This window comes from Agelaius phoeniceus, chromosome 1 (genome assembly GCF_051311805.1).
Source record: "Agelaius phoeniceus isolate bAgePho1 chromosome 1, bAgePho1.hap1, whole genome shotgun sequence".
Lineage (NCBI taxonomy): Eukaryota > Metazoa > Chordata > Aves > Passeriformes > Icteridae > Agelaius > Agelaius phoeniceus.
Genome location: NC_135265.1, coordinates 145,530,172 through 145,553,758, shown reverse-complemented (window position 1 = coordinate 145,553,758; position 23,587 = coordinate 145,530,172). Strand labels below are relative to the sequence as shown.

Sequence of the window (23,587 nt, the reverse complement as noted above, 5' to 3'; positions counted from 1 at the left end):
GGTATTTAGAAAAATGTGTCATTCTTTTGAATGAGAAGTATTTTGTGTTCTTGGATCATTAAATGTCACTTTGCATCTATTTCAATGACAAAATTTACTAATGGTTGTTGAAGCTGGTTCTGAGATTGACGTGCTGTAAAAGGAGAGGCAAAGGGGATGAAAAGGCACTAAGCCAAGAGTTGCTGTCCTTATACCTTGAAAATGGTGACTGCCAATGAAGAGAAGCTTTCTGCTGGAGGAGTCCAGAGCACTTGGGTTTGGATTTTGCTGCCTTTTGACAGAATTCTGTATACCCAGGATCTTCTCTTTACCAATGGCTAAAATGCAGATTATGGGAACATACAAACTTAGTCACTAAATCAGTAAAGGCTCTTCTTTGCATAGGATAAAATACCAATCTTTACAAATTTAATGTTTTGTGAGTAAAATCACATGCATGGTGGTTTAAAAAAGATGTGCCTCACGGTGCAAAATGTAAACATCAGTGAAAAATGAATCTGATGTATCTCCTTCTATGCAGAGAAAATTGAAACACTATTTCAAAACAAATGCCCTACAGCAATGTCATTCAATCTTCCCTTGCCAGGAGATGAGAGCTACCAGTGAGTCGTTTTAAAATATGTTATATGAAAGGTCATCTTGGATTATTTTGGTCCCTCCTGGCTTTTCAGCTACAAAATTATTAATAAAGAATAAATTTATAAGTTGTCTTTTAGATATGTTGTATAGAACATGCATAGAGGAATACATGTTTTGCTTTAAATTGCACCTTCTGCTGATTATAGTTATCCTAATGGATTTTTTTTGTTTTTAATTGTCCTTTTTTTCACCTCAGGTAATGATTTGGGCCCACCTTCAACTAAGGCTGCAAACAAGTTTGAGGGGATGTCTCAGCAGTCAAGGTAAAATGTGCATATATGAAGGCAAAGATGAAAATTTAAATAAACATAACTGATTTTTAAATTAGAAAAGAAAAGCCTTTCATAGGAAATAAAATCCTAGCTATGTTTCTTATTAGTTTCCTGCATGCCCTGCTAGCATACAAATACTTTGGCTGCCCTCAGCCTCCTACGCCGTCCCTCGCTGTCCGTGCACAATCCATCCTTTGAGCAGGATGGACAGAACGCCCTGTGCCCAGATCTCTCTGCTGCTCCTACAGAAGTGCTCTCCCAGCTGGGGAATGCTGCCTCAGACCACAGTCCAGCAGGACAAAAGTTTTATTTTCATGTCTCCTGGCATTTCATTTTATCTGCTTTGGTGTGAGGTGTCCTGCCTGGAGCAGCAGTGTCACTCTGGGTACAGGCTGCCATCGAAGATGGCTCTGTGAGAGAGAGTTCATCTCAGTCTTCCAGTTTAGCTGTTTTCCACTCTGTCAGGCTCCTGTGCTGCCACACCATCTGCAGTAACACAAACTGCTTTTAGCTCATAGTTCATCAGCTCTGTCCATTACAAGTGTCTTTTTCAATAGCTGGAGCAGTAAGGACAGCCATACATTGCTGTCACTTATGCTACTCCTCTGTCTGTGCTGTGATTTTAAAGTCCTGAGGTTCAGAGCATGGTAATTCCAAAAAGCATCTGCCTCTGGCACACAGCCTTGCATGACCACCAGGGTGTGGGGTGGGCTGTGGCTGGGGAGGGATGTGTAACCTCAGACAGGGCACAGCAGATGTGTAGGAAGAGTTTCTGGACACCCCCAGACTGATCTGCCTTGCCAGGACAGGGAGGGGACCTGTTGGAGGTAGCACAGCTGCTTCCCACATTTACTGAATCCATCCAGCTGGCACTGGGCATTCAGGGGGAAGGGGAAGTGTTCCACAGCACAGAGAGCTGGGCCCATCCTAGATTCTTGTCAGCCAAGGGTAAAAGTGTGCTCCTTGTACTCCATGGCATTAGAGAGAGGCTGAGGTAGGAGCTGGGCTTTGAGGATCTTCATGGGCCCCTTCCAATTCAGGATATTCTATGATTCTGTGATTTATTGAATCAAGATTGAGCTTGGCTGTTCTTTCAGTTTCATGTTGTGATGTATTTTTGCTATTTAAAAAACAACTAGAAATTAAAAGTGTTTCATCATGGTCACTTTGAAACGTTGGCTGCAGAGACAAGAATTAAGGCAGTTGATGCAGAAGAGTCTCTGCTCTGTTGAACATACATTGGCAGCTTTCTCACTCATTTTTCTTTTTTTCTTGTTTTTTGAATCATTATTTTGAGCTGATACTGATTTTTCTGTATTGTTTGATTTTTATGCCTTAAATCAACTTGCTTTTTTCTTCTCTTCCACATTCTGTTTCTATAAAAGTGACTTTAAGTGTGGTTTTAAAGGAAAAACTTTGATGGGAATAGCTAACATATGTGTAATCCAGGTTGACAGAGTAAAGCATGTTGTTTTCCCTTAATCATCAGTATTTCCTGGGAGCAGCAGAGACTTTGTCTCCTCCTGCAGCAGAGAGTGTGTGTGATACAATACCACACATGTGCAGGAGGCTACAAGGCATAGGCTCAGGCCTGGAAAGCTTCACTGACATGAAGCACAGATTATGTTTTGTATGTTTCAGTATAATTATTTTGAAGAACAAATTTTTCTTAAGGTTCAGGATCTGCCCACAGAGTTGGTCTTTCAGCTTCACCTATTTTCAGAGTACATTTTGCATGTACCATGATTCATAGAGTATGTCTGCCCCATAGCATTGAAGCTGTGTAGGGTTTGTATGTCTTTTTCTCTGAAAAAAAACCCAGTTAATTCTAAACAATGCTTCGAGTTTTGGGATTTATCCACAGACCAATGATTATACAAAAGAGGCAAAATAAATGTGGATTTTTTGGGGGGAGTTTTTATTTATGAATATGTAAAGGGAGAAAAAGAGAAATAAGTATATTTTATAATAGTTGTAAGCACTAATAACTCACATCTGTTGATTTAGCACTGGGACTGCAAAGACTGCACTTGGCCCTAGAGTTCTTCCCAAACTACCTCAGAAAGGTAAGAAATCTCTTTGTGGCTATTCTCATAATGGAATCTTTTAAATGTGGGTGAAAGTAGGTACTTGTTTTAAATATATGGATCTTTTCAGCAGAAATTTTATTTCTAAAATGCCACAAACCATGAAAGCTTCACAAAACTGAAAAGGATTTTGGAAGATGGGGAAGGCTTTTATTAAACTGAAAAAAAGACACCTAGGGAGGAAAGAAATAAATCATGAACTACTTGAAGCTGGAAGAGACCTCGGGAGGTCTGGTGGTCCAGTCCAGCACTCGGAGCAGGGCCAGCTTTCTGCCATGAGAGCAGGTTCCTCAAGGCCATGTCCAGTCACATTTTGAGCATCTCCATGAATGACTTCTCTGGGCTTCTGTTTCTATCCTAGACCGTTCTCACTGGTAGTTTTGTTTTTTTAACTATTATCTCCAAGTCCCATTTCTTGATAGCTTGGAGCAAACTGTGTCTGTGCCATGCTCTGGCAATCAGGGCTGTGGTCTGTGCAACTGCTTGGGAAAGAATCCGGTGCTGCTACATTCTCATTTATACATCAGTGACAAGCTGAGGCCATCATCCCAGGGAGCACCTTTCTTTTAGAAATGTTCTTTCCTAATCTCTTTAAACTCACACTGCAGGATTGATTGTTGTTTTGGTTTGGGTTTTTTTGAGTTGTGGCAGCAGTTGACTATAGTCTGAAGTAGGTCTACTTTCTACTTTATTCTGTCTGAATACAGAATCCATCAAAAATACATTATATCTGTCTGAGTGGATGATCACAATAGAGCCTGAAGATCAGGAAATGCTGCTTGTCCAAAATTCTGAAGCCAGATATCTGAAATTTAGAGTGCAAATAATTTTGTAACAGAAAAAGCACATGTTAATTTTTAACTTTGTTAAGCTACAATTATTCTGAAATGTTATCTTTTGAAAGAGACAGCAATGATGCACTAGGGTGGCACTGTGAAGGAAGTCAACACTTCCTTGATTTAAAATGATTTAGGTGAAAATTTAAGAAGGGCTAAATCAAAGCACTTTGATAAGGGCTGCTATCAGGGTTTTTCATATCATCTGCTTAAATCTCAAACCCATGTGGAAGATCAGTGTGTACATTTGCTGTGAGGTAAGCCAAGGGCACAGCCATAGACAGGGATCAACATGGACTTTTTTTTCTTTTTTTTAAAATGAGACATCTGATAGTAATTATACAATTTCTTTCATGGAAACTATGCAAATGGGTTTAGTTTGGGGTGTTTTGTTGGTGAGGTTTTTTTTTTGTTTGTTTGTTTTTTTGGTGGGGGGGTATGGTTGGTGGGGTTTTTTTATTGGTTTGTTTTTTTGGGGATTTTTAGGGCTTTTTTTTGGTATAAGTACCCATAAATATATTGTTAATGTGTTATTGAAGTGCGTGATATCCAAAGGGAGTGAGGGCACTTTTTTGGCTGGAAGAATATGATACTAAAGCAGTGCTGAATGCAATAGGAAATTGTTCCTTCTAGTTAAAATGTGTTGCTTTCATCACAGGTTGTAAATTTTTTCTCTCTTGTCCCCCTTCATCTGTTTTAACATTAGGGCTGTTTGATTTAGAAGGTTTTGGGTTGGGGAATTTTTGTGTGTACTAATGGTTTTGTTTTTTGAGGTAGATTTCAGTTGAGTTTTCTTAGGGAGCTTAGCAGTAAAATCAATAGATGACACTGGGAAAAGAACTATTTGAAAATCTAGTTTCAATTTCCTTCCATCAAATCTGCAAAATACACATTTTAAAACTTTCATCTTTACTAAATTGTAAATATATACAATAATTCATTTTTTCTTAGTTTTAGTGGGAATGTCTATAGTACAGTGTGTTCTATACACTGCATAGATAGTTACATGTGCTCACTCTCTCTCTTCTGGGAGATTTTAGAGGTAGTAATCCTGAGAGTTAGGTGGTTTTTTTGTATGAAATTGAACTGTGTATGTGAGTAATTGTGATTAAAAATAAATTTTGTTACAATCATGTCAATTGATCTGTAGGTGATTTTGCAAAGTCTTTTATTATATTTCATATTTTTGGTTTGGTTCCAAAAAGTTATTCACTTTATTTCATTTGAAGCAAATAATCTATGAATTGACATCTAATACCTGTTGGAATAAGCACTGCTGGCCTCCAGGAGGAGCAATCAAATGAGACCTCAGAGAATGAGGGTTATGTGAAGTTGTATTATCCTGCTTTTGTCATAGACTAGGGAGAATTATGGGCATTTATGGGGCTCAGTGACCATGTGGTCACTGATACAATTGCAGTTCTAATATATGCCTAACTTCTTTAATATTAAAATACTAAGATTATGAATCCTAAGACTGTTTTGCTTTTTTGTTTCAGTGGCACTAAGAAAAATAGAAACCAGTCATCATCTTTCAATAGATAAATCCCATCAGCACATGGAAATGTTTCAGAAGCCCTCACTGTCCATCGATATACCACAGAAACCACAGCCTGGAGACCTGCCCCCAAAGCCTCTGCCTCTGGAATTAACTCAGAAACCTCAAGTGGGAGATTTACCCCCAAAGCCTGGAGAACTACCCCCAAAGCCTCAGCTAGGAGACTTGCCACCAAAACCACAGCTTGGAGACTTACCTCCAAAGCCACAAGTGAAGGACCTTCCTCCAAAACCTCAGCTAGGAGAGCTGTTGGCTAAAACTCAAGGTGGGGAAGCAGCACCGAAGGCTCAGCCTTCAGAGGCAAATCAAAAATCTCACTCCATAGATCTTTCTCCAAATGTACAATCCAGAGATACCGTCCAAAGGCAAGCGTCTGAAGAGTCTAATGACATAACACACACCCTGCCAGAAACCCCTGTGCCACTCCCCAGGAAAATAAATATGGTAGGTATTACTCCAGCTCCATGGGAGTATCCATGGAAGGCTTTGAAGTTACTGTAGGACTTTCTGTGCACCCTTGAGCTGTGCACTCAAGGCAACATAAAGCTATGGGCTGGGGAATAGCTCATAGAGGGCCTCTTTTTGTGCCCCAAAGCAGCTTCAGCAGGTGTTGGGGTTTTCAAGGCCTCCTGCATGCTCAAACAAATACTTGCAACATAAAACAATAACCTTGGGAGCATGACAATGTATTTTAGATTTGTTGGGATTTATGTATTTATTATATCTATGCCAATCACAACTGTGAATGAATTGATGGTTTTCTCTGTTGCCTTTGCTCACGGGTCTGTGTGCCTTAGATTGGTAGAATGTTTATATATTTGACTTAGTAAGCTCTAAGGGATGTTAGCACCTCTTGTCAGTAGGTGCAAAATTTAAAGTAAAGTCAACTGTGGCAAAATAGTAAATGTCCCTGTTGTGAGTATTTAATGTTGATAATGGTTGAGGTTAGGTTCAGATGCATTGATGAAGTGGGAAAATTGACATTGCTGCATGATGTGTAGTAGTAGATATGGAACTTTAACTTGATTCCAACCCCCATTTATCTTGCTGTTCATCTTTCTAACCAGTACAATTTCCAGCAGAGGATTCTTAATGCCTATGTAGATTGAGATAACTATGAAACTCCAGAGCTCTCTTAAGATTTTCATCATGAGGGATACATCAAAAGGGAGATGGCTTTGTTTGCCAAATTGGCTATGCAAAGCACTTCTGTAAAAAGGAAATAAGACTTCATCCCAGTGAAATAGTGAAAGCAGAGGGTGAGTTTCTGCCTTGTGCTTTGTGAGGAAGAGCCCTGTGGAACCATCATTCTGCTTGGCTTCTGGCATGGACTTGCCTGTAAGCTCCTGTCTGAACTGAGCACAACAGAGTTGTTGCTCGGGCTTCCTGAGTATTCTGGAATTTAAATATTACAGGGATCAGGTAAACAAATGTTTGTTTACTTTTGTACTTTAAGATACAAGCAGGCAAATGATGCTGGCCATTCTCAGCTACTTGTCATTTTATTAAAGAAAAAAAGAAAGCAAATAATGGATTACCTGTTTAGTTTGGTTACTTTTGGCTTTTTTAAAGCTGTCACCCTACTTTATACAGAAAAAATCTGAGGAAAGGTTCTTTGTTCTCTAAACTCAGGATTTTCATAGCTGCAGTAAATTAAATAATTCCACTGTTGTGCAGTGGTAGGAGCTATTCTATATCTTCATATATATATATATATATATATCACCAGGTTTTTGCACATCTTTACATGCACACTTGTATCTCTTCGTGTCCAATGCAAACTTTTTTGCTGGAGTGATAATGTGCAAGAATTCCTCTGAAATGTATCTTGCCTCCATTTTCATCCTCTGGCTGGTGAAGTGCTTCATCCCAGTGAGCAGTGAGAACCATGCCAGAAGCCACAGTACTTGTGGGCACCTCTCTCTTGGGCTTGACTATCTAGTCACTTAGCAGAGAAGCATAGGTTTTTTTAATTGGTTTTAGAAAATTACTTGTCCAGAAATATAATTTAAAAATTCCAATGCTGATAATTTATAAAGGTTTGAAAGGATATTTTTAGAGAAACAAAACTTGCACTGAGCCCTCCTGAAATCACACTGAGCACTTGAGCTTTCTTTTGTGTGTGTGGTGGTTTCTATAAATGGGACAAAATACTCATTTTTAAAGGGAAAAAAAAAAAAGGTGTTGAATGTAAATAAGAGCATGGTTGGATTATTAATGATCACAGCATCTCATTGCTGTTCAGTTTTAAGCACAAAATCTCTTGGTAATAAGCACTTGTTGGGTACAGGGAATCAGTCGGTGGTGGGTATTTGTTTTTTAGTCGCAGATTACATTTCCTGGAATTGTTTCCATTTCTTTACACAACAATGCCACAAACTGTTCTGGAACATGAACAAAATATGTTCTGGGACATATGTGCTCTCTACATATCCATCCTTTCTTATACCTTTCCATGATTAAATAGACCTTAAGCTTGAATGCTGCTTTTTGCTGCTCTCCATGAAAGGAGTAAAATGTTAAAAGCTGATGGAACTAGAATAATTATCATAATTTCTCATGTGCTTTTACAAGCTGAGTTCCATACAGTTTTCTAAGTGTAGAGGAATGTGAATTTCTTTGTTCTTTTTATTGAACAAGACAATTTTTACCTTGCAGAAGTAGTTGCTTCCCATCATCACTGGAGGATTGACTGGGAGGGAACGCTCTTGGCTTGTAAAGGTTCTCTGGAGTTGTCCAAGAGAACTGTCCCCAAGCACCCATTCCTATTGCATTCCAGTCCCTAGTGCTAGATGAGATTTTGTTTAAATTATATTAACATATTTTTAAGAAAAGAGAGAGCATTCTTTGAAGTGACTTCTCACTGCAGCAAACCTTTGCTGTAGAAAAACCCCTTGATCTCATATGATCTTCAGATATTTCTCTTCATTTGTCTTGGGTATGGGTTTCTTTTTTTTTTTAGTTTTATGTTGTGTTAACTGCTTTCTCTCTTAAATCCCCCTGTAATTATTATTTTTCTGTACCTTGGGTTTAGTGTGAGTGCTTTTTTCAGTGTGTCTGTTCTGCTGTTGAGCTGCAGGGATTTTTTTTTTGCCAAAACATGGAGGAATTTCAAATGGGTAGGTAACAGCAAAAGAGAAGACTCCCTAGGAAATTTCCTCTGTGAAGTTAGTTTTGGCTCAAATTCCTCTAAACCTGCTGACTTTTCCTTTCATAGCCCTTCTGCTTCTCATCTCCTTCTGCTCTTGGGTTTTTGCATTCTTGTAATCTGATTACTTCTGTTAAAAGAAGTAACTGTAGGTTTTGAAGAGGTGTGGGTATGAAAATACAGGAATATAAAGTAGCAAGAGTGTTTTGCTGTGAACATTGCTTACTTACTCTATTTGGAAATAATTTAAGTCATCTTCTCTGCCATAAGAAACATATGTTTGGGGAGGAGTCCATGGCTGAGGCTTTTTTCATATGAATTAGCAGTATGCAGCAAAGTATGACCTAGAAAATACTTGGACTCAGAATGGTAGAGCTGTGAGAATATCTAGTGTGAATTATCATCAGAAAATAGTACTGCCATCTGACATTAAAGTAATTTTAGTAAGCAATTGCTGACATTTGGATGGAAAAATGTCTAAAAAAATAATTTCCAGTCCTGTAAGCAGATTTAAAATCAAAGAATCCTGTATTTTTGCACTAGATCCAAAACCAAAACTGTAAGGAATACTGGGATTCCAATGCAGCATTTTCCTCAGTCCTTACCTCTCTTGGAACATTTAGAGGAGACTGAATTTAATTTTCTGTTCATGGTAGGTTTATTGTGGAAGTATGTATTAAAGGAGAAAGAGGGTGTTTGCAGACTAGAACAATGTAAAGACACTATTTAAATTTTCTTCACCAGAGGAAACAGAGGTTACTTTAGCCCTCTTAAGGGCCACATGTTAAGCACTACACATTGTGTTCTGTTTGGAGTTCTGAATCTTAAGGAAAATAAAAACTTACACCTGTGGAGGTAAATTTTTATTTTATTTTTTTAATATCCTTGTTGAAGGAGTTTTTGGATTTCTATATTCCTAGTTGCAGGGAAAGTAGTTGATAGTCTTCACTGTCTTATAAAACAAAACACAACTAAAAGGCAAAAATCATTTTTTTCTCTATTTCTCATGTGCTTCATCTCAAATTTCATTCTGTTTTTAGGGGAAAAACAAAGTTAGGCGAGTGAAGACCATTTATGACTGTCAGGCAGATAATGATGATGAACTCACATTTGTTGAAGGAGAAGTAATTATTGTAACTGGTGAAGAGGACCAAGAGTGGTGGGTATGTATCTTTCCCTTTTACAGTTCCACATAACTTCTTTATGACTTTTATGGGAAAACCTCTTTTTATTTTTGTTTGTAGGTGTTGGGTTTTGTTTTTGTTTTGCTTTGATTTTTGTTTGGTTTCTTTTTGCCTGAGCTGACAGCCAGCCCTTAAACTTCCATTAGAGAAAACCCCTTTTATCTGGGAGGGAGAATCTTTCAGAACCAGCCCCACTAGGTTTAGCTTTATTGCTGGCTCATGCAGCACATATTTACCCATGCCCCTCTCTGTAATTCACACAGCCTTTCATTAAGTGAAGTTTCTTACTCCATGTAAGAAACTTATACCCTCCATGAAAATGAGATGTGTAACTATCTTTAGTTCACCCAAAATGTTAAGTTATACCTACAGGGATTGCTGGAAATCTAAAGAATAGTTTGCAATTGATGCTAAAAGCTGGTGGTTTTCTTCTTAAATCACAGACAGATAACATTTTGTTTCTCTTCTTCCCTCTCATGTCCCTGTTTCATACCATACTCCCCCTATTATGGACTGCATATTGTTCAAGTGCTAAAACCAGGCTTTTCTCAACCCCATGTGAAGGCTCCAGCCTTTCTTGACAATCCAGCTCATGTCCCTAAAGCCCTGCTACATCATATTTCCCTGCCAAAGAATTATTACTGGGGACAATGAGACAGATTTCATTTGACTAAAACAAATTCTAATTGCAATGCTGCCTGTGATATCCTAATCTAAGGACAGCACAACCTTTGCTGTTTTGTTTCCAGCTACATTTTCCTCTCACTCATCATTTAAATGTGGAAGATTTTCAACTGAAAAGCTGATATCAAAAGAGCAGTGCCCAGTGAAAAGTGTCTGTGTTGCCCATATCACATAGTCCCTGATTACTGCTGCATTCCCTGCTGGATGTGTTTTGTGAAGTGGCTTTTTAAGCCCTTTGGGGACATGCCCAGCAAGTTCCATGAAGCACCCCAGTCTGAATGTTTCTGAGAAGGGAAACAAGGCCTGTTGACTCATATGCTTCAAAACTTTGGCTCTCCAAGAGGAAATGGCCAGCCCTGTATGTTTCCCCTTCCCATTTTGTAAGCTTGTGGAAGAGGAAGGAAGGTACACCATTATTCTGAAAGCAGTGAGCAGCATTGTAGCAGGGTGAGAAGAGTGTTATGTGGTCAGTCAGGGCTGCTGCTCCAGTGCTATTCAACAGTTATTTATAATTATGTATTTTAAACATGGAAAGTTCATATAAAATATTCCATTATTTTTAATGTCTTTTAATAAGTTTATTAGCTATTTCTTAATAAATAATCATTATGCAAAAGATGTAGGTGGCTGTAGCTGAAGGACGCTTAATCAGACAACACTGTGATTTGTTATAAACACTAGTATGCACCTAAATCATTAGGTATCATACTAATTCAATGAGAAAACAGCTGGGCTTTTATCACCTTAAGTGAAACATGCAGATTATCATAAGTAACTTCACAAATATAGCAGACAATTCCCTTCAGTGAAGTGTTCAGGATTTATTCACTTAACTAAGATAAGTGGTTTTCAGAGATGTTACTGAAAATCAGCCTATCAGACAGAAGAAACTCAGGCTTCTGTTTTGATGAAATTCTTGAAATTCAGTGATGTATGTAAGTTTCCTTAAAAAAAATTTGAGTTTTGTTCTCTTTAGATTTAATTGGCTTCATTTCTTTTATTTATAATATGCTTGTGCAATTTCATTTTGTTCCTTTACACAAATTTAAATGTTAACTAATGTCTGCTTCAGACTGTCCAAGAGATGGTAGAGGCTCTGTGAGCAGTTCTGGTACTTTTGAATGAACGCAGGCTGTGAAGTCTGTTTGTACAATGCACATCTATATATGTATATGTATGTATGTACCTTCTTCTCCTGTGTTGCAGATTGGCCACATCGAAGGACAGCCAGAGAGGAAAGGGGTCTTTCCAGTGTCCTTTGTGCACATTCTGTCAGACTAGTCAAAACAAACAAATCCTAAACTTGAGCATTGCACATTCTTCATGCAAGACGGGCTTTTTAGCAAAAGCGAACGCTGCTGCCTCCCTGTAATCCTGTGCACAATTGTATATATAGCTGCTGTTACAAATTAAGAATTCATTTAAGTTTCACCTCATGAGGTTGAATTTTATGTATTGTAAATATACTGTGTTATTCTGCCTTTGCCAGTATTATGGTAGCCTTGGAACCTGGCACGCCTTATCGGGTTTGTTGAAGCCATCCTGGGCATTTAGCACTTCCATCTCTGTCCGTGCTGTCCCACACGTGGACTGCCAGCTTTCCAACATAGGTGGTCTCTGTCACCCATGTAACTGTACAGAAATGACTGTTCCTAATAACCTGGTATTCTCAATATACAATTAGCAGAAAGTTAGAATGAGTGAATGGTTTTGGACAATTTAAAGATCAGTCTGCAGTTCATAAGTGTATGCAGTTTACAGCTATGAAACCCACTTCGATATTTATTTAATATAGTGCTCAGTTAAGTGTAATTATGAAGACAAATATTCACTGACTTTACAGATAACAGTAATGTTTTACAGTGTGCATACAGCATTTCATGTTTATATTATGTGGACCTATGCCAAACTGTGATTGCAGTTCCCCTGTGATATTACCTCACTATAAAAAGTTACAAATTTATTTCATTTGAAAACTTACTTTAATGAAAATTAGTCATATTGTTCTTTAGTAGATATGTGTGAAATTTGCTGGTTTCTTTCACTGAATTCTTAGTAACCAAGGACTTCTAGCAAATGTTAACTGTTGACATTGTGCATGCATTTAGATGCTTACTTGAAACCTGCCTTTGTACAAAAGTAGTACTGTAGTCATATAGCTACATTTGAGGAAAAGAACATTTTAACTTAATTGCTATTCAGGTTAATGTGAGCTTGCAACAGTATTTGTTTATAGCTAAATTGGCTCTTTGAAAAATGATTTTGTGGATTTTTTTCCTCTGTCTTCAACCTTGCTAAAAGTTAGTTACCTAAAATAATTTTTTTAAGTGGTGATATAAAGATAAATTTAAATTATTTTTAATGCTCTAAAAAGTGGAAGCTAAGATGACCTCTTGTGCATTTGATCAGGCTGGTAATGATTGATCTGTCAAGGAAAAGGCTGGTTTTCATGGAGTTCACCAAGCTGGAACATGTAATGGTCATAACCCAGAGCATGAAGTAACAGACATACCGTCACAAAACTAATTTCTAAGAAAATCTTTGGAAGGCTGCATTTGACCTGAGGTTTTTTGAAAGTTGGTATAAAGTTGCATTGCCAGAAAACACTTCAGTGTATTACTGGAAACTTTAATTTCCTGTGTCACTTTCAACATCATTTTTAATCTTTTGAAACATCATGCGGTTGTGTTTTTCCCATGGTTTGTCTGTAGCGGGTTCCATGACTTTCATATGTAGTTTTGTATTACTTGCTTTAAATGTTATTTTGGCTTCAGTATCTAGTGCTGCTATTTCAAAGCAGATTGTCTTGGCTGCATGGAAAGATTTTCATTTCATAAAAGCATATCTCAGACTTTCTGAGGACTTTCATTTCTAATACAGTTTTACAAGACTGTAGTCAGTGAATATTTAATTCTGTTTGTGGTTAATTTAGAAACAAATATCTGTCTAAATCCCACATGAAAAAAAAAATGCAAAACATTTATCAACTATTAATGGTTTTATCATTTATTTTAAAAAATTAATTAAAAAAATATGCAATGAGTGAGAGAGCCTGCTGGCATCTAATCTTCAGTATTACCAGCTCCAGTATTTCAGACTTTATTCTGTTTTTATGGAAAGGAAGTCAGGTTTAGCATTTATTTAGCATTCCATTTTATCCATTACTACAATGTTTTAAGTTGCATTAAAGAACAAAACCTATTCACTTTTGTGGTCAATTGTATTTTTAAGTGATCTTGAAATAAACTGATAAATGCAAATCATATAAAGGAAACCTAGGCATGTAAAATTATGTAGAGTCAAATGTCTATTCTTTTCTACGCTCTTTAAAATAGTATACATATGCATTTTATAAAATTAAATTAGTTCCATAAGGAACAATAGTTCTGTTTATTCTGGCTTATTGTGGGTCATAAGAATCTGAAAATGTATGATATTGATTGAGTTTAAGTACAGTATTATATTTGAACTCAATGAGCCACTGTCTGCAATTTTGTATATGACATAGTATTTGGAAAGTCTAAATCTTTATGGAAAATTAGCTGATAAAGGGTTGGGGGGAGGGGCAGGGGAAGGTGCCCCCAGAGGGGGAAGTTTGCTCTGCAGATGATGTCTTATTTACTGTTGAACAACAGTTGCTATTTATTTTTTTATTACATAGTACATCAACGTGTACAGAAATCAGATCTGGTCATGCCACTAGTTAAAATCTTGACTTCTCATTGAATGTTAAGGTAAAACATCAGTACACATGTCTATTCACATGTATTTAATGTGACAGTTTTTGAGTACTGTATGTGTTAATTTCTACTTTTTTAATATTTAAAATTGCTTTTAAATAAATGTATTCAGTTGATCCCAGACATCTGAACAAGGCCCTTTTTGTCAACTGGAATATCTAGTAGGGAGAAAGTCTGGATTCCAAACAGGTAGAACCAAGACACTTGAAATGTTTTTTCTTTAATATAAAGCACTCCTTATAAAATGCAATTAAATGTGTATTCTTTAACAGCTGTTAAATATGGATGCAATTGCCTTTTTCTGGAAAACTTCACTTACTAAAGCTAGCATCAAACCACTTGTTTTGTGCATGAGTTTGGATTGCTTTCTCTCTGGCCTCAGCAGGCTCTGTGGGCTCCCAGCCCCTCTGTGTTGTTTCCACAACAGCAGCCTGTGGCAGGGGCTGAAGGAGCCATTCACAAACCCTGTCCCTGGGCAGGAGCTCCCAGCAGCTCTCACACCAACTGGAGCAGTACTAATCTTTCCTGGATGGAGTGACTTCTTTGCTGAGAATTTCAGGCCTGACCCAGCTTGCAGAGGTTATTTTTCCCCCATCCCTGACTCAGTTCTTGGATGTTTCTCATTTAAGATCCATTCCTGTCAAAGCTACTCCAAAATGAACAAGTCACTTGAAATTGCTAGAAAGCAACGAGAACATCCTTTAGCCAGAGGAAAAGCTGGAGTGTGGAGCTATCAGACCTGGTTTGTATCAAGAGCAGTAGCTGCCACAGCACAGGGCTCAGGAGACTGATGTGGTGAGAGCTTCTTCAGGCTGGATCCTGGCACTGGTGTGATGTCCCACAGTCACAGAACATCCTGCTTGCTTTGTTTGGGGCTTTCAAATCTACATAGGCTCAGCATGGGGGGGTTGGAGGGGGGAAATATGGATATGGGGCAGGAGAATCAGTCTGGTTAAATCTTGTGCTCTTTCTCAATTTCTGCTGTGTCACAATATTTCAGATAATAACATTCAGAGAGACATTGACTCCAACAGCCTCGGTTCTCTGTCCTACTTGTATTATGTGTTCTTCAGTGACATGTATTGATTTCTTTTCCTAATCAAAATTGAGGTGGATATCTCATATACTGTTTGGAGCAGCAGAGAACAAGACAAATGCATGCCCAGAGAAGTCCCTTGTCGTTCAAAGTTTCAGTCTCTTTACTTTTCTCCTGGCAAGCCTAAAGCTCATAGTTAAACAGAAAATTGGCAAAAAATTCTGTACCAATGAAAGTGGTGCAAATATTAAATACCAAAGAATGAAACTCAAAATAGCTCCCCACTGCACAACACAAAACAAACAGTTCAACCATATAAACCTGATTTATTTTCAGGTGCTTCCCCTCCCCAGAGCTCTTGTTCTGTGTAATAGTTCACCTGAGTATCAACAGAAAACAACTTTATTTTCTCATGCTCCACACTGTTACATAGTTTCATGCCACTCACACCCTGAACTGGGAACCTTTCTGTGCCATGAAACCAGAACTAGACAGAGGAGTAAGTGTCCATAGAAAATCAAGTTCAGCTTCAGGCCTTACATTCTAAGGTGAGAGCTTCTCACCTTAGGAGTTTAAGGCTCTCAGGGATGCTTTTATTAGACCCTTTAGCCCTTCTGAAACAGCTGGAGGCTTTTCAGGTGGATGCAAAATGCACACACGACTGTAAGATGTTTTCCTCTGCATAGCTGCAAGACAACATTTTTCTTATCTAATTCAAGCCAACTATTCTAAGTTGTCTTAATGATACTTTTAGAGCTATACATAACAAGATTTACAGCTCTGTCATCTGCTGAGGGAGTGCTCAGGTTTCTTCTTGAGATAAGCTTAGTGCTGTTTGTCAACTCGTGCTTAAGCTGACACCCCCCCCCCGAGCTGCAGCAGGCACAAAACCTGCACGTCTTGGCTGGTTCTGGTCAGCTGCTGCTGGGGAACAGTAAAAACGATAGTGTGTCATGGTACAGGCTCTGCCTTGTTCCTCTGTGAATTACAGAACAGATCCTCCCGGCTGCAGCAAGGCGGATGTCTGCTCCACTCCTTTTGTAATGCTGGGGGCAGGGAGGAAAGTTGGTGACAGCTGTCACATCTGCTAAGCTGTCAGAGCAGAGGGGAAGCTGATCAGTCATTTTCTGCACCACCTAAAGAATGTTTTCCAGCTTACCTGGAACTTTAAATCCAGTGTTGACTCTGTTAATGACTGTTCCTACCAGTTTGACCTCGGTTCTTGTAGTGTCTGAACAGAAAAATCCCTTCCCCTTGTGCTTTTTGCTCTTCTCTGAAAGGCTGTATGGGACCAGGTCCATCTCCACGTGTTTTTTTTTTTCCCCTCAAGGCTTGAAGATAATTTTGTGCCTCAGATACCACCAGAAATTATGAATCTGATTTCACTCTCACAGTCCCATTGAGTGGATAAATCAACCCTGGGCAGTCAAACACAACTGCTCTAGAATAGCTGTATTAGAGGTTGTTTCTTGTATTTAATTTTGTTCTCTTCAAAACAGTAGCATTAGGCTTTGGTTTTTGATAACTAATTAATTTCCCCACTCTTTTCCTCAGGGAATGCTCCAGGAATAACTTACTACCTCTGCCTGCAAACTTACAAGCTTAAGTTGCTCTTAAACCTATTTTAGTAATGTTTTTCATCTCTCCCTGCTCTCACATCCCTGCTACAGTAGGTGTCAACAGTCCCTCTGAGATGGGGTTCTTAGTCTTTAAATAAAATTCAAAACTTAGGTATCAGAAAGGATTGAAATGTGCTCCTGAACTTCAGATTGAAGGAGAGACAAGGCACCTTGAGCTGAATGTGCACAAAAGAGCTCAGCAGCTGTTTGGTGATTAAGCAGGGGTTTATTGTGGTTTTCTGTTGGAGCCTGCAGATTTCCTTAATGACCTGACACCAGTGGCCACTTGCTGCTTTAGACACCTCAAAGACAAAGCAGACTTTTTTCAAATAAGTAAAGGTTCTACTGCCTGTAATTACTCGTCTATTTGGCATCTTTTCCCATCCATGGCTCCAGATCTATATATCCAAATGCCTTCCCTTTGTTCACTGTAGGGTTTGAATTCAGAGCTGTATTCCTGCTTTAACAACTGTAGGCAGGAAAGCAAGAGCCCCAGGCAGCTGACCAGTAAGTGAGCTGCAGCCAGCCACATGCTCTCACTTCAGCTGGGACTTTTTTATTGTGTGGAAACACATCCAGGAGCTGGGAAAAAAAGCCTTGTGGAGCAATTTCAGGACCACTGCAGTAGTTCTGACCTCCCTGGACAGAAGCATGGGGATGAAGGACAGACTTGTGATCCAGGATACTCCTCACTCTATCCTCCCTACAGGAGCTGGGCCAAGCTCTGCAGAAAGAAACAGGACAACAAATGCTAAACCTGCTAAACCTGCCTGGATAGGGTGCACAGAGCTGCTTAAAAGGGAAGTTTGGCAGTCTGGACAGCTGGAGAGCAGGAAACATCATCTGAAGTAAACTGACACCAAGTGATGCTGAAAGATAGGGAGTTCCAAGGCTTTGGCAGAGTATAGAAACAAATCTGAGCTCTACATGTGCTACAAGGTAGAGATGTGAGAAGAGTAGGGGATGGAGGCCATCACAAGCCACAGCTTGGACACCTTTGAAAGAGTGTAAATGACTCCATTGTTGATGTGAAGATCAATCATAAGGAGTCAGCAGCTCTCCTGTGAGCACTGCCTCTAGGCTGGCCATATACTCACCTGAGAGGTCAAGGAAATGCAAACTCCTGTGAAGTGAGGGTTCCTTGTCCAGGAGAAGCAGCAAGATCTTAGCAAACAACACTTGGGGTGGGGGGGCAGCAGGGCAGAGAGACCATCTGGTCAGCATTGTGCAAGTAGCTGCTGTAATGGCTGGGCCCTGAGAAGGAGCAGCAGGGCCCGTTCCTCCACATTTGGCTGTAAGCAAGGAGGTGCTGCTGCCCTGCCAGAGCAATCTCTGGCTGCAGCCTCACATAGGACCCAGACCCACCCTTAGATGTGGTTCTGGCACCCACAGTTCCTCCTTGGAGCAGATCTGGAACAGTCACCTTGCTTAGGGACAGATCATCTTTAACTTGGCACTTATGTTCCCACCCAGGTCTGTCTGGATGAGATGCTTCTGGGTCCAGCAGAAAAGCTCCTTCTGTTCCCTGTTCCCTGCTGGGATGTAGAGATATTTGAGAGGGAAAAAAAACCCAAACCAAACCAAAAAAACCCAAGAAATTTGGAGGTAAAAAATTCCTCTCTACTTTAAAACCTTTGAGAACAGGATTTGTTCCTCTCATTTGCCCATGGCAGTGTTCCATCTGAATGTTTTCCATGTAAAATGTAACCCCTGGTAATGTTTATTTAGATGGGGGCTGCCAGGGGTCATTGCTTCCCTCTGTCTGTAGAGCAGGAGCCTGCTCTGCCCATGATCCCCAGGTTTAGCTGCTGGCCTGGTGGAACGTAAACAAAGGCACCAAATGAAGTACTTATGCATAGGGGTCCCAAAACCTATGGGATTTCTCTGCACCCCAGCCTCACTGCTGCCCAGGTCTCCATCTGCTTTGGGCAAAAGACAGGACTTGTAGCCATTGTGACAAGACCTGGGCCTTGGGGGCTGCAGAGTGAACCAAAGCATCACAGCCCCCCACCAGTGAGTAAAGCTGGGAAGCAAAATGCCATTTAGAGAAATTACCTTAAGACGTGTTACCCACACCTAATCCCTGTCCCTTCCTGAAAGGGATTGATGGTGCAGGAGAACAACAGCATCTGTTGCTGGAGGGAGAGCTTCCTGAGGAGCAGATGGAGAGGCCGTGTCCTGCGGGGACCCACACTCCTCCTGCAACCAAGATGTCATCAGTTGTCAACAGGATGGAGAAGATGAAGAAGGAACAGAACAAGGTGCCTCAGAGATGTCACAACTGCTCTGGACTCTGAGTGTAGCTCTAGAGATGGAAGGAACTCTTAGGGTTTAAAGGAGAAATTAGGTCTTGATGAGTTTTTCTTTGATCCTCCAAAGCTAGTCTTGCAGACAATGTCTCACTGAAGTGGCTTGGCTGCCAGGCTGGATAACCAGGCCCTGACCATAGCAGGGACACCACCTGCATTTGGAGTTGCCAACAGCCCTGTCCCAGGATGTCGCTCCTTCCCCGGTCACAAGCCTGCAGCCCCAGGTGCTGCTCGGGCCGGGGCAGCTCCAGCAGGGCCTGCAGCCAGGAGACTGGTGGAGATGGCTGGGTTTTGTTACACACATTTGAAGCCTGCAAGGTGCTCCGGCATGTGGCTGCTCCCTTCCCCTGGCTGCAGAGCCTCGCCCGTGCTCGGCTGTGCCGTGTGTGCGGCCCGTGAGGGCAGGGCCGTATCTGGCTCCTCACGAAGGGTCTCTTCTGGCCCCCCGGGATGGATGTGGGGGCTGATGCCAAGGCTCTGACCTGCCCCCATCCTTCACCCCCGGCCCGGGGGGTGAGCACCCCGAGAGTGCCGCTGGCCCGCGGGGGCTGCCCGGGGGAGCCGCGGCCGCTGCCCCGGGGCGGCGAGGAGGGAGCTCGTGAGGGGCCCGGGGATCGGGGCCGGGCGCGGCGAAGGTGCCGGGGCCGCCTCTCCCTCCCCCCGCGCCGCTTCCTTTTATATCGATGCGGCACCGCCGCCCGCAGCCACAACCTGCGGCCGTGACGCCGCCGGCAGCCGGAGGGACGAGGCTGCGCCCCGTGCCCAGGTAAGGGCTGCCCGCGCCCCCCGGGCGGGCGGAGCGGGGCGCGGAGGCAGCGGCGAGGGGCGGCTCAGCGGGAGCGAGAGGGAGATGGGGATCGCCCGAGGAGCCGGGAGGAGCCTGAGCGGAGCCGTGGGGTGGGCGCCCGTGGGGAGCCGCGGGGCGGAGAGGAAGGGGGAAGGAGCCGGGGCAGCCCCCGCCCCGCTGTCCCCCATCCCCGGGCGGGAAGGCGCAGCCCCCGCAGAGGATGCTCAGCACTGCCCGGGCAGCTCCGCGCCTTCCCGGCCGCCTCCCGCGGCGCAGGGTGTCTGTGGGGCCGCGGACAGAGCACCAGGGCGGCCGGGGGCGGCTCTGGACGAGCTCTGCTTCCCCCAGGGCACGGGGACTGCGAGGCCGCCCGGGCCGGGAGGGGCCGAGGGGGGTGTGCGAGGGGTGATGGGCCGGGCACGGGGTGTCCTGGCAGATCCAGCGAGCGCTGTGACAGCCCTCACACCAACCCACACCATCTCCAGTCACTAACGATGGAAGCCGAGCAGCACACGCCGGGCTGGCCGGCCTCAGGAGGAAGCCATGGCTCGGTCCTGTGTGCCATGGGTGCTGTGTGTGGCCGTCCTGGGCTGGGAGCAGCACCGACCATGTTAGATAGAGGCTTTTTGTACAGATGCTGGGTGCCAGGCCGGAGACTTATCATGCGTCCTTGTTCATGCAAATCTTGTGCCTAAAAGTTCAGCCCAGCAGGCAGAAATGTGCTGGACTGGCTGGTAAGAGGGTGAGCATTTCTGCTTTGGGGGATCTGGTACTTCCTCATCTGGGAGGAACGGTGGTGTGGTTGTGATCATGACTCTGTGTGAAAACTACCCCGCTCTTGAGCAAGCTGGCGAGTTTCAAAAGGGTTGGTGCTTAAGCAGAATAGCACAGAGCAGCCCCTAAACAGTGAAGATTACCTGGCTGTATGGTTTGGAGCCAAGCTACCCTTTTGCCATTTAAAAATGAACTCTTATCCCTAATAACCATTTTTAATATACATAAAAATGTGTACATTCTTTAATTTAAGATCCAAACAGCCATGAGGATGATGCTTATTCAGTGTTTTGTTAGTGATTAAAACAGTAGAAAGGCCTTTTTTTTTTTTTAATTCAAGCAAAGAAAACCCTGCATCTGCACCCCAAACTGAGAAGTGCTTTGAAGAGATGTGGGATTTTGGTTGAAGTTTAATGTCCTCTTTGTTTCAGAGCTTGATTGAAAATGAGGTTGGCAATGGCTGCTGCCTGTTTAATGTTGAGGAGGAGAGAACTGATGCTGTGGGGAGGTGGGGAATGTTCATGGTGCCTACATGTGCTCTGAAGGACTCTCTCAGATGCACACAGATGCACACTCTCTCAGATGCACACCCTGGGTCATTTCAGTGCTTGGCTCTGCTCAGGGTCATCTTGCCTTAGAGAAAGGCAGCATTGGCTGCATGGCTCCTGCTGGGTTCCCTGCTCAGAGGGATCCAGAGCCTGTGCCTGTCCAGGATGCTCTCAGCTGCTGTTGCAGACAGCAGTCCCTCCCTGCTGCTTGCTCTTGCTCTCTGGAGCACTGCTCAGGCCGGGGGCCACACCAGTGCATTCTCTGAGAGGTGTCACCGTTTGCTTTCCCAGGGTGGGTGATGTGGTTTCCTCCATGGCTCAGCAGGAGCCCCTGGCATGAAGGAGCTCCAGAGCAGGTCTGAGGCAGGGCTCTGCAGGGAGACTAGGAAGCACAGCATCCAGTAGAACAGTTGTACCAACAGGACTTTTAAAGACAATTCCAATAAAGTCCAGAGCATCCTTTTCTCTCTCTGAGATCAATAGTTCAGACTGCTCAGCAAAGAGTGTGTGTGATGGATTTTCAATAATCAGCACAGCACAGCTCAGGCTTGAGGAAAAAATTGTTAGGCCTCATTCTGTGCCTCTAAATGTGAGTGTGCCCAGCAGGAGCACTGGGAGAGGCTGATGCACTGAGGGGAGTTATAAAACGTTAATACTGCCTCTGAGCATGGAAGGGCACAGCCACTCTCAATTCCTATTTATTTCTTTGTACTCAAAGGTATCAGAGGATACGCAGTGGCTCACAAAAATAAAGACTGGTATTTGAGATACTTCCTGTGCTTGTTGGAGGAGAACAAGGCCCAGAGTATTTTGAAAGTAAAAGCATATTTCCTGTGAAAAACTGCTGAAGTGACGTGTGAGATTGTTTCGGAGCTGGAGGCACAGGCGATGATTCAGGCCAGCAGCGTTGGCAGCTGGGCTGGTGTGGGGCCGAGGGGAGGGTGCTGAGCACCAGCCTGTCTAAACCTGCAGACAGGGCACAGGTACAGCCTCCTGTGCTCCTCTTGCTGCCCTGGGAACAGGAAGACAGGCTGTGTCCTCTGGTTGCAGACAGCCTCAGGGGCTTGATTAGGGACTAGAATTTAGTCTGCCAGCAGGTATGAGCAGACCTGCTCTGGTTGAGTAAGTACATGCTCCAGAGGCTCCATAGAGAACCAGTGCAGGTCTCTGGGCACAAAGGTGATTCCATTGTGGTATCGGGACTGCTTCTGTAAGCTGAAGGTCATTCCTGCATTGCTCTCTCTACCCTGACTTAGAAAGTCTTGTCTCTGAGGTTACTTCCGTCCAAGAGCTGTCCTCCTGATAGTCTGGTTTAGGTTTTCATTTAGTGCTTATCATGGCTGCAAGCCTGCTTATCACTGAATCACTGCCCCCATGCAGACCTGCACGGTTCCACAGGGAGCTGAATCCAGCTCTTTGGCTCCCAGGAGCCTTCTCTCCCCTGCAGCAGCTCAGCTCCAAGGGAGGAGGTGGCTGGGAGCAGAACACAGCGCTGACAGTCTGCTGGAACACAGTTGCTGGAGCTGGTTTTCAAATCTGCAGCAGGGCTGTATCTCACAGTGGGTAGGAAGCACTTTGCACGGTGTCTGCAGTTACTCAGCTGTTGGAAACCTTTGTTCTGTGCTGCTCTGTGTGGAGCTTGATATAGCTTGGATTTTTTTGGTTTTTTTCGTTGGTGCTTGAGTTCTATTACTGTCTTTGCTGGGTGTATTTTAAAACAAAAAATGCACACATGAATTTATTCCCTGGAGGTCTTTCTGCACTAGAGATGCTCAAAGTGAGTGTGTGACCTTGTGGTAATAGGTGGGATAAGCCTAATAGGTAGCTTTGGTTTCCATTCCCAGCAGTTTTTCAGGCGGTGCAAGCTGCTTTTCTACCATAAAAATTCATTTGTCCTAAAAGTTCTTTCTAGAGCTGGGTTTGCTATCTGTTTTGCAACAATGCTCTATGATTGATCTACCCCAGGGTACCTAGTGGACAAAGTCATTTCTCAAAGGCTTGCTGGATAGAAAGGGAAAAAAAACCAAGTCTTCTGACTACAGCAGAAAACCAGGCATTTTATCTGAGTCTTGCTAAGACAGCCTTTGTCTCAGCTGAGAAACAGGACCCCCCAATCCCAAGCATCTGCCTTGTTCCCAATCTCGAGGTCAAACCTCCTGGCCACAACCCTCTCTATTTAAGAAAAAGATGTAGACACAAGTTGTAATCTGTGCTATGAAAATCTAATCTGTGACCTAATTTGTTGTGATACCATGAAGAACCTGTCAGCAGCAATCATCGTAACCCGTGGCACGGATGCACTGCCGGCTTTCCAAGAGAGCTCGCTCGCCCTAGCCCCAGAGGAGAGGTGTCATGCCCAGTGAGTA

The 23,587-nt window shown here is 42.5% G+C and overlaps 2 protein-coding genes across 6 annotated transcripts in view; both read left to right on the top strand.

Moving 5' to 3' along the window:
- ASAP1 (ArfGAP with SH3 domain, ankyrin repeat and PH domain 1) overlaps window positions 1-14,271 on the top strand; it is a 113,359-nt gene extending 99,088 nt beyond the window's left edge. For all 3 annotated transcript variants that reach the window (XM_054631493.2, XM_077189024.1, XM_054631501.2), the window contains 5 exons: window positions 836-902; window positions 2,919-2,977; window positions 5,334-5,836; window positions 9,581-9,703; window positions 11,615-14,271. In XM_054631493.2, coding sequence (XP_054487468.1) covers window positions 836-902; window positions 2,919-2,977; window positions 5,334-5,836; window positions 9,581-9,703; window positions 11,615-11,689 — 827 coding nt within the window. In that variant the 3' untranslated portion in view covers window positions 11,690-14,271. The remainder of the gene's footprint in view (window positions 1-835; window positions 903-2,918; window positions 2,978-5,333; window positions 5,837-9,580; window positions 9,704-11,614) is intronic.
- Window positions 14,272-19,720: 5,449 nt separating this feature from the next.
- Window positions 19,721-23,587, top strand: part of CYRIB (CYFIP related Rac1 interactor B) — a 97,078-nt gene continuing 93,211 nt past the window's right edge. For all 3 annotated transcript variants that reach the window (XM_077189005.1, XM_054642823.2, XM_077188982.1), the window contains exon 1: window positions 19,721-19,878. The gene's annotated coding sequence lies outside the window, so the exon portion shown is untranslated. The remainder of the gene's footprint in view (window positions 19,879-23,587) is intronic.